Source organism: Entelurus aequoreus, linkage group LG10 (assembly GCF_033978785.1).
Source record: "Entelurus aequoreus isolate RoL-2023_Sb linkage group LG10, RoL_Eaeq_v1.1, whole genome shotgun sequence".
Lineage (NCBI taxonomy): Eukaryota > Metazoa > Chordata > Actinopteri > Syngnathiformes > Syngnathidae > Entelurus > Entelurus aequoreus.
The window spans coordinates 67,319,477-67,330,374 of NC_084740.1; the positions used below are offsets into that span (position 1 = coordinate 67,319,477).

General features: G+C 45.3%; 1 protein-coding gene across 3 annotated transcripts in view; it reads right to left on the bottom strand.

Moving 5' to 3' along the window:
* ttll4 (tubulin tyrosine ligase-like family, member 4) overlaps window positions 1–10,898 on the bottom strand; it is a 40,450-nt gene that overhangs the window by 28,478 nt on the left and 1,074 nt on the right. The window contains exon 2 of one of the 3 annotated variants that reach the window (XM_062061510.1): window positions 6,274–6,994. In XM_062061510.1, the coding sequence (XP_061917494.1) occupies window positions 6,274–6,648 (375 nt within the window). In that variant the 5' untranslated portion in view covers window positions 6,649–6,994. Of the gene's footprint in view, window positions 1–1,171; window positions 1,191–6,273; window positions 6,995–10,898 lie in introns of those variants that run through there. The other 2 variants (XM_062061511.1, XM_062061512.1) reach the window with 2 other exon arrangements.

A 10,898-nucleotide genomic window follows, 5' to 3' on the forward strand; every position in this document is an offset into this window, starting at 1 on the left:
CAGTAATTAGAAGGTAAATGAAAGGTAAAATAAGTAAATACAATGTAAAAATAAGGTAAATAAAAAGTAAAGGGAGGTAAATAGAAGGTTTGAATAAGGTAAATAAAAGGTAAAAGAAGATGATTTATAGATGGTAAAATAAAAGGTAAAATAATGTAATTGAAGGTTAATAAAGGGTTAAAAATAAAATAAAAAGTTAAATACAAGCTAAAAGATGTGAGTTCAGATCAGAGGATGATGTTGTGGTTTGTGAAGCCCTTTGAGGCACTGGGATTAAGGGCTACATAAATACATTTTGATTGACTGATTGAAATAAAGGGCAAAAGAAGGTACATAGAAGGTAAAAGAAGGAATATAGAAGGTAAATAGAAGGGAAAATAAGGTAAATAGAAGGTTAATAAAAGGTGAAGAAGGAATTTAGAAGGTAAAACAAGTTAAAAGAAGGTCATGAAAGTTAGGGCAAGTATTTAAATATTTGTTTATTTAAACTATTTTTCCTAAAATATGCATTGAGGCTATAAGTGTGTTTTATCTGATTACTCATATAACCAAACAAAATGATGGACCAATTACTTGATAACTAAAATTATAGATAGGTGCAGCCATAATAAAAACATAAAAATAGATAATAGATACAGAACTTAACACAAACTTATTTTTATACATTGGTTACTAAAGAGGGGCAAAATATTTTAACTAGGTAGATATTTTTACTGGTGCAGTAAAAACACAGAGGGCTGTCTACATGTGTGTGTGTGTGTGTGTGTGTGTGTGTGTGTGTGTGTGTGTGTGTGTGTGTGTGTGTGTGTGTGTGTGTGTGTGTGTGTGTGTGTGTGTGTGTGTGTGTGTAGTGTACATATGTGTTACTGTTTATTACAACACTGACAAAACTGAGCATTGGATCATCGCATCTTGTTGAGCAGAATCTAAATCTGGATGGCCACAAATAGATTTGGCATTACTTGTTGGCCATAGCTCATAAACATATTATATGGGGACTGTCTTGTTAACACACCTCAGATGCACTTGGTCTGTCAGAGAAGATGCAGGACGAGGGATGCCCACTTACAGCAATGTCGCTAGATTTAGCAGGTAATCAGATACTCTTTTACCAAAAAAGCCACGGGCGACAACATTTGCGTACCGGGTGATGTGTGCGCGCCTGCCTCACCTGAAAACACTCACAGGCAGCTCCATCTTCTTTGTAAATGATGACAAAAAAAGAGAAAAAGAAGTGACAGACGAAAGTTGATTTGTAGTTCTAAACATTTTTGTAGTACTTTACTCACTTTTAGGTTATTCCTCTCTTCTACAGCCTGCAGCTTATAAAAACGGTGCGGCTAATTTCAAAATGTTTCTTCGCTGACGACCCTAACACCTGGAAAGACCCTCAAAGGGTGAGTTAGTGTTTGCGCTACAGCACCATCTTTTGGACGAGTTTGCTTACTGCAGGTGCTGCTGGGGTGAACCTTTACAGTGTTTCCTACGGTTTAAAGTTCTGAACCGGAAGTAAAAGTGCTGTACCGCTTTTTAATCGCCCATAGCGTTTCTACTCTTATGGATTCTTTATTCATACCTCCAAGCAACGTTTGTACATTTTACAATATAACTAAAACAATTCTTACTTACTTAACCGTCCCATGTGTGAAGTATGTAGGAGTGTTTTCATGCATATTTGTACGGGCTTCTCCTGGGCATGACGTTAAAGTGCATCCGGCAGTGGAGGCTCCTCTTTGGGGATCTTGGGGCACTAGGAGGTTAACCCCTTTACTACGGTTACCCCAGGTGGCCCTTGGCAAAGGCCTGGTACCTGATTGCCCCCTAGCCAGGGATACAGTGAAGACCTCAACGGCAGTGCAGGCGGAAGACGGTAGACGTAAGAACCACCACAACGGCTGCGATGGCGAAAGAAGGCACCCTCACATCCATGTGGGCCCAGTTATGGGGAAATAACAACCCAAGACCTCAACGGTGGAACAGGCGGAGCATGATTGCTGACCCTATGGAGCATCACAACGGCTGGGATGGCGGATGAAGGCTGCAGCAGAAAAGTGTCCCCAGTCGTCTTGGACTCCATGCCACTGGACCCTGACACGGCTCTGTCAAGGATCGTGTGGTGACTGTCTGTGCACCAGTCTCCCCACATTGAACAAAGTACAGCGAGCCATGGACTGCCGTGACGTGCACATCACAAGAGCCATGATTGATGCGGACGACTGCTGGACAGATCATCACCTCATTCGCTCCACAATGTCCATCAAACTCAAGAGGAAGAGGAGGGTTCAAAAGAAGCAGAAATGGCCAAGACTGAACCTGAAAAGCCTGGATGACACTGCCACACAGCAGCGACTTCTTTACTCTCTTGTGGAAAGCCTCCAACAGGAATATCCTGATGACATCGAAGAGCACTGGAGTCTGCTCAAATTCACCATCCTTGATACCCGTAAAACCATCATTGGGTACATGTCCAGGAAACATCAGGACTGGTTTGATGAGAACGACACAGAGATAGAACAGCTCATCTCCAAAAAAAGAAAAGCCTTTCATATCTGGCAAAATGATACGGTATGTGAGGCAAAAAGAATCGCCCATTCCAGAGCCAAGGCAGACGTCCAGAACCGGGTGAGAGAGCTTAAGAATACTTGGTGGACAGAAAAGGCACTGAAAATCCAGAGACTGGCAGCCTCAGGTGACACCAGAGGCTTTTTCAATGCCAATAGGTAGATGGCCCAAGCCACCGCAGCTTAAACCCCCTGCGCTCAAAGGATGGGCGGGAGTTGCTGAAGGACAACGAGTCCATCAGTGCTCGATGGAAAGAGTATTTCCAAAAACTTCTCAACTGTGACAGCACAGCTGAACCACACCCTACTTCTCAAGGTCTGGGAAAAAGAAAAACTTCCATCAGAGCTTAGGGATGCTCTGATAGTGACCATATTTATGTGGAAACTACAGGGGCATCTCACGTCTGTCAACAACTGGCAAAGTCCTTGCTCATATTCTTGCAGATCGACACTACCACCGTCTGAGGAGATACTCCCCGAATCACAGTGTGGCTTCCGCCCATCTAGAGGCACAGCAGACATGATCTTCACAGTGCGCCAACTGCAGGAAAATTGCCGTGAACAAAGACAGCCCCTGTACATGGCCTTCATAGACCTCACAAAGGCCTTTGACACAGTGGACCGCCAGGTTCTGTGGAGCATACCATCAAGGCTTGGCTGCAATCATAAGTACATCATGATACTGAGGTTACTACATGATGGCATGTCACTGTGTCCAACCGAGCCTTTCACAGTGGAAGCAGGTGTCAAACAGGGATGCATTATCGCACCCACCCTGTCCACCATCTTCATTACTGTCATACTCCATCTCCTTAGCGACGAGCTGCTACAGGGTGTCCGTTTTGTGTACAGAACTGATGGCAGGCTCTTGAACCTTAACAAGTTCAAAGCTAAGAGCAAAATCAGGAACACCACCATCATGGAGCTTCAATATGCAGACGACAACGCCATCGCAGCACACTGTGCAGAAGACCTCCAGGGCATCCTGAATGCCTTTGCCAAGGCTTACCAAGCCCTGGGTCTAGCCTTGAACATCGAGAAGACCCAGGTTCTGGATCAACCTCCACCCGACCAACCGTCAATCTACCCTGTCATAAAAGTGGATAACACCACGCTCGAAAATATCGACCACTTCCCCTACCTTGGTAGCATCCTCTCCTCAAAAGCTGACATCGACTCTGAAGTCAACTATCGCCTGAGCTGTGCTAGTGGAGCATATGCCAGACTCAAGAAATGGGTCTTTGAGGATCGTGACCTAAAGGAGCAAACAAAACTCCTGGTCTACAGAGCCGTCGTCCTCCCAACCCTGCTGTACGGCGCAGAGTCATGGACCACCTACAGCAGGCACCTCAGAGCCTTGGAACAACATCACCAAAGAGCCTTACGAAAGATCCTGAGGATCAGCTGGGAAGACAGACGCATCAACATCAGTGTCTTGGAGGAAGCCAACATTTTCAGCATCAACACTACAATAATGCAGCACCAACTCAGGGGGATGGCCATGTCATCCGCATGTCCAACACACGTCTCCCCAAACAGATCCTGTATTCCGAGTGAAAGGAAGGTCAGCGAGCTCCTGGCGGACAAAAGAAACGCTTCAAGGACAACATCAAGACAAACCTGCAGAAATTGCACATTACCTCAAGTAACTGGGAGCACAATGCTTTGGATAGGCACTGCTGGAAGGAACTAGTGCGAGAAGGGGCCCAATGCCATGAAATGGAACTCCGCCGTGTCCCAGAGACAAAGTGACAACACCGCAAGGAGAGACAAAAAAAGGCTCCAAGACAACACATCACCTCCACCTTCCCCTGCCCACACTGCACCAAAGTATGTGGCTCACGGATCGGCCTCCACAGCCATCTGAAGACCCACAAGTATACCGCCTTACCAGGAGGACCGTCATACTCGCTTCGAGTGACCGCCGATGATGATGATTTGTACGGGCTATCGTAATGTAGTCAAGCGAGCCTCGTTAGCATTAGCTAATATGCTAACACATTTACAAGTGTCTTTGTTAGTATTATTAACTTACAATTGCATTCTTTTTGTATTGTTTCAGTTTTGTAAATTCACCAAAACGTCACTGTGGAGTTATAGAGTCTGTTTAGCTGATTGGAGAGCAAGCTTCCGCGGCTAATGACGATGACTTGTTTTGTTTGATCAGCCGTTTTACTGCTGTGTCACAGACAATGTTTGGAAACAATTAAGGTATGTAAATAAACATTTTCAAAATCTTTCTGCGTAAATAACTCATTTTACAATGTACGTATCTGCGGCTTATAGTCCGGTTCGGCTAATGTATGGAAAACCTTTTTTCTTCTAAAATTTCATGAGTGTGGCTTATATACCAGTGCGCTCTATAGTCCAGAAAATATAGTACCGTATTTTCCGGACCATAGTGTGCACCGGATTATAAGGCGCACTGCCGATGAGCGGGTCTAGTCAGGTCTATTTGCATACAAAAGACGCACCGAATTATAGGGCCCATTAAAGGGGTCATATTATTATAATTTTTTCCTGAATTGAAAACACTTCATTGTGGCGTACATAACATACAACGGTGGTTCTTTGGTGAAAATGTTGCACAGATTATGTTTTACAGACCATCTACAAGTTGTTTTCTGACAGTCGCTTCAGGATGTGCAGTTTTGTGGGCGGTCTTATTTAGGTGGCTCACCTTCGGCAGCATCTTTTCTCCGTCATCTTTGTTGTAGCGGTGTAGTGTGCAAGGACAGGAGTGGAAGAAGTGTCAAAAGATGGAGCTAGCTGTTTTAATGACATTCAGACTTTACTTGGATCAATAACGGAGCAGCATCTCCTCATCTATGGCTCACTAGAGCAACAACAACGCCGGAAATGTGTCCCGTGAAAAACCGTCTAACCGGAACTCTTTAGTAACTAAAGTTCCTTGGGTGAATAATGTAATCTCACTAGACCGGTATGTTTTAGCGCTTTCAGGGCGACTTTACTGACAGATATAAGTAAGAACTTTACACTACTTTGTATTAGAAATGGCAACAGCGGAGGATGAATGTCTCATAACAAGATAGATAAAAAGAAGAAGCTTATCAACTACGGGTCACCACGGACTACAAAGGCGGACGCGCGCAAATTTTCAGGACCTTTGCAGATCCCAAATACAGATCAGCAGGTACCAGAAGGTAAGGAAAGTTGCTTTTCATAATATTGCGAAACAAAACGCCAGATAATATGTCATATTTTATACACACATTATAATAATACTCGTATGTTGAAACACAGTACAATCCAGCAAGCGGTGCTTCTTCATAGCTTACCAAAGTCGTATTAAAACATTTTGCTAGATTTTTGAGCGCTGTGTGTAATGTTCTGTATTTTCAATGGAACATATAACATTTTGGTGTTGTTTACTTGAGTCATAATGCAGTCTACACGTATCTCTTATGTGTTACTGCCATCTACTGTTCACTTATCATTTCACCATGTACCAAAAAAAAATAGCTTTGAGGTCTGTAAGCACAAGCACAATTATTCCATACATTAGGCGCACTGGGTTATAAGGCGCACTGTAAAGTTTTGAGAAAATGAAACGATTTTAAGTGCACCTTATAGTCCGAAAAATATGGTACATTGAATGCTTAATGGCCAATGAGGATGGCTGATTAGATGATGTCATCACCCCACCCACCACAAATAGATTGCAGTCCTGTGGAAAAGATTGAGGACTCACCTCTAACTTGTTCACCTGAACATGACCAACAGGTTCCAATGTATCCCCGCAAGGGCCGACTTGGACGGAGTCGCTAGTGACCTGCTTCACTCCAGTCGATTGGATGTTTGGATTCGGAAGGCCGTTAGTCTTTGGCGTTGGGGTCACGGGCCTACTTGGCACGGCCGCGGACTGGCTCTGGGTTCCGGTGTGGTGATCCTGAGCTGACGAGGCAAAGTGGGGGGGCGAGGAGCCAGCTTTGGTCAGCTCCTGACAAGCAAAAGGCACTTGAGTGGTTCGGACAGTCTTCGGGTTGACAGACATGGTGGGAATCGGGACTTTGTCACAGCAAGGCCGGGGATCCCCGCCTCCCCAGGGGGGTGACTTGGCGGGCATGGCCGTGGCAGGGTTGCTTCTTCAATAAGACACTTGTTTCTGGGGTCGTCACCTCCAGTTGGATGAGAACTTCCTGATAGTCTTTGCTGACTGGCTTTGAGAAGAACCTTCAGCAACCATCACTGCTGGCCCGGCTCAAGTGTCGGCAAGGAGGTCTTGTAGTGAGCATGGGCACACAAGCAGGTACAGCTTTGACCCAAACAGATCCTGCAATGGAGCATTAACTTTAAGAGGTTTCTGACAATCCTTAACTCTCTCAACTAAACTCCAGGTGGGCAAAGACAAGCTTCAGGTTGCATAAAAATGTACGTTGTAACTCCGCCGCCACTTCATAGGGGGCAGCAAACTGCAACAACAAAAACACAGGCCTTATTACTGTCAAACAAAACAGATTATTTCATGCATATCTCATCTGTTTCATAGTCCAGTTGAATAAATAAACACCACACCTGGCTCAAATAGACCCTTTAAACCTCTCTAAAGAAAAAATACATATCATGTACCGTGAATTCTGGACTATTAGCCGCTACTTTTTCCTACACTTTAAACCCTGCCGCTTCCATTTAGCGGCAGTGCTTTTTTCTTTTTCAACCAAAAATGGCCTTATTATAACGCTAACCCTCTAACCCTGGCCCTAACCCTAACCAAATAACTCTAAATTAAGTCTTTGTTACTTACAATATGTTCCCCTAGTGTCCAAAAAACTCTAAATTAAGTCTTTGTTACTTAGAATATGTTCCCCATACAAAAGTGTTACCAAAAACATATAACTTTGTCTTGAATTTGAAAAAACTTTTTTTTTTTTTTTTCCACTAAAGAAGGGTTCGGTGAATGCGCATATGAAACTGGTGGGGTTCGGTACCTCCAACAAGGTTAAGAACCACTGCGCTAGAGAATGAAGAGTGCTTGAAACCATGCATGTCAACGTCTCCGGCCGGTGCCACACCCACAAAATGCCGAAGCAACCAGCACTGACCCAATTGAGCCTGGCGTCTTCCATCTCCACATCAACACTGTATGAAAATTAGTCTAAAACAGAAGGAGATAACGTCTGCAGGAACCTACCACATAGCGAAGGACATACACAATTTGATTTCCTATTATGCAGCTCATTTTTATTTTACAGTTTTTTAAATATATTGTGTGACATCATGCACAAAAGTACACTTTATTTGTTTTTAATTATTGTAGTGGCGTTCTGTACAAAAAGTGCACTTTAATGTAGTGTTGTTTTGATATGTCATCTTAGTGACATCATGCTCAAAAGTGCACTCATAGCTTGTTTTAAAATGTCTCTGACCATCTTGCACTTTCTGTTTTGAAATGCCATGAATGTTTGTGCCACTGCTTGATACAGTTTTGGTAAATTGACTTAGTTGTGATTTCCCTCTCTAAATCTAAAATCTGTGTACTCTAACCGTCTACAGGAACAGTTCCGCTCCAATGATTCTGCGGCAGTTTGGAGAGGTCTAAGGGCCCTTACGAACTATAAGCCCAAAACCCCCCAGGCCCTGAATGACCGGACTCTCGCTCAGGGCCTCAACACACATTACTGTCGTCATGAACGGCCTTCAGCTCATCAAAGCCATGCTCCCCCCACCATCACCCTCCCCACCAATGCCAGCACTTCATTAAAGGAGTTAAAGGACTCAAAGGACTCCAATGACATCACAGGACTCCGAAAACATCATAAGACTGTAAAGACCCTCTCCATCAAAGAAGAGGATGTACGCCGGCAGTTCTTGAAGCTGAATATGCGGAAGGCCCCCGGGCCGGATGGTGTCTCCCCCTCCACTCTCAGACACTGTGCGGACCAGCTGGCTCCTGTCTTCACTGACATTTTTAACACCTCTCTGGAGCTATGCCGCGTGCCGTCCTGCTTTAAGACCTCTACCATTGTCCCTGTCCCCAAGAAAGCACGGATCACAGGACTAAATGACTACAGGCCGGTCGCGCTGACGTCTGTGGTCATGAAGTCCTTTGAGCGCTTGGTCCTGTCCCACCTCAAGGACATCACCGCCCCCCTCCTGGACCCACTGCAGTTCGCCTACAGAGCCAACAGGTCTGTGGATGATGCAGTGAACCTGGCCCTCCACTTCATCCTGGAGCATCTGGACTCCCCAGGAACCTACGCTAGGATCCTGTTTGTGGACTTCAGCTCTGCCTTCAACACCATCCTCCCTGGACTGCTACGAGACAAGCTCTACCAGCTCAGCGTGCCCGACTCTCTCTGCAGTTGGATTAATGACTTCCTGACAGACCGAAGACAGCACGTGCGGCTGGGGAAGACTGTCTCGGACAGTCGAACCACAAACACTGGTACTCCTCAGGGCTGTGTACTCTCCCCCTGGCTCTTCTCCCTGCATACAAACTGCTGCACCTCCAGTCACCAATCCGTAAAACTGCTCAAGTTTGCGGATGACACCACCCTCATCGGGCTCATCTCGAATGGCGATGAGTCCGCCTACAGGAGAGAGGTGGACCGGCTGACGTCCTGGTGCAGCCTCTACAACCTGGAGCCGAACGCCCAGAAAACAGTGGAGATGATCATGGACTTCAGGAAAGTCACAGCCCCACCATCCCCCCTCACCCTGATTGACTCTCCCACCCCCGTCCCCATTGTGGACTCCTTCCGTTTCTTGGGCACCACCATCACCCAGGACCTCAAGCTGACCATCAGCTCCCTCATCAAGAAGGCCCAGCAGAGGATGTACTTCCTGCGGCAGCTGAGGAAACTTAAGGTGCCGACCGAGATCCTGGTGCAGTTTTACTCAGCCATGATAGAGTCCATCCTGACCTCCTCCATCACAGTGTGGTTCCCCGGCGCCACAGTCCAGGATAAGAATAGACTGCAGCGCATCGTACGTGCTGCTGAGAAGGTGATTGGCTGCAAGCTCCCATCCCTCCAGGACTTGTTCTCCTCCAGGACCAGGAGGCGTGTGGGTCGGATCACAGCTGACTCTTCTCACCCTGGACACACACTATTCTCCCCTCTCCCCTCAGGCAGGAGACTACGCTCCATCCAGACCCACACCTCCCGCCACCTGAACAGTTTTTTCCCCTCGGCCATCAGGCAAATGAACAATAACTCCTAACAGCAGCTCCTTGAATTCCTTGAATTCCTTCTAAGTCTATCTGATAGCTCAGTCACAGCTCTTTTTATTACCAAATATGTGTTATATGTGTTTTATGTCGCACGTTTGCACCAAGAAAAATTCCTAGTTTGTGAACCCGTTCTCAAACAATGGCAATAAAACTATTCTGATTCTGCATGAAAGTTTAAAATGAGCATATATTAATGCAGTATGAACAAGAATGTTTTAATGTAGACACACAGAATCATCATACTGCTGTGATTATATGCATCAAGTGTTCATTCAAGGCTAAGGCAAAATATCGAGATACATATCGTGTATCGTGACATGGCCTAAAAATATCGAGATAATAAAAGGCCATATCCATCCATCCATTTTTCTACTGCTTGACCCTTTCGGGGTCGCGGGGTGCTGGAGCCTATCTCAGCTGCATTCGGGCAGAAGGCGGTGTACACCCTGGACAAGTCGCCACCTCATCGCAGGGCCAACACAGATAGACAGACAACATTCACACTCACATTCACACACTAGGGCAGACCTGGGCAAATTAAGGCCCGGGGGCCACATGCGGCCCGTTAAGCTTTTCAGTCTGGCCCGCTGGACATTTTTTTAGATCTTTAAGATGGAAACTGTAGCTGCCATTATGATGTTCAGTGATGTTTTAGATGACCGTTAGTCTTGAATTATACAAAGTATTTCAATGGTTGGAATCTGCGCTATTGCAGGATATACTAGTTACTATGCTCATCTACAGACGAGGCACCAAGCAGTGTGGGTAGGGAGAGTTTCCACAGAGTGTTTCCAGGGCGGCCAGCATGAAATGCGGGTGTCAGGGATAGATGCGGAAGGGGATTTTTACAACAAATTTCTAAAGCTCAGTGATATATCAGATATATCAGATTGTAGGTGGGGGGTTTTTTTACCCTTTGCGTTCATATTTCGCTGTGTTTGTTGAGAGGGGGTGTGACGTTCTTATGTTGTCAATATTCAGTGTTTTATCGTTCATAGTTAATATTGTAAATCCCACATTCTTTATTTACATGTACATTCTGGTTGTCTCATTCAGTAAAAAAAATTTAAATTCCTTTCCATTTCTTCAGGCGGTCTGTCATGACGTTTTTAGCATTTAATCAGACATTATTGTGAGGTTTTGTA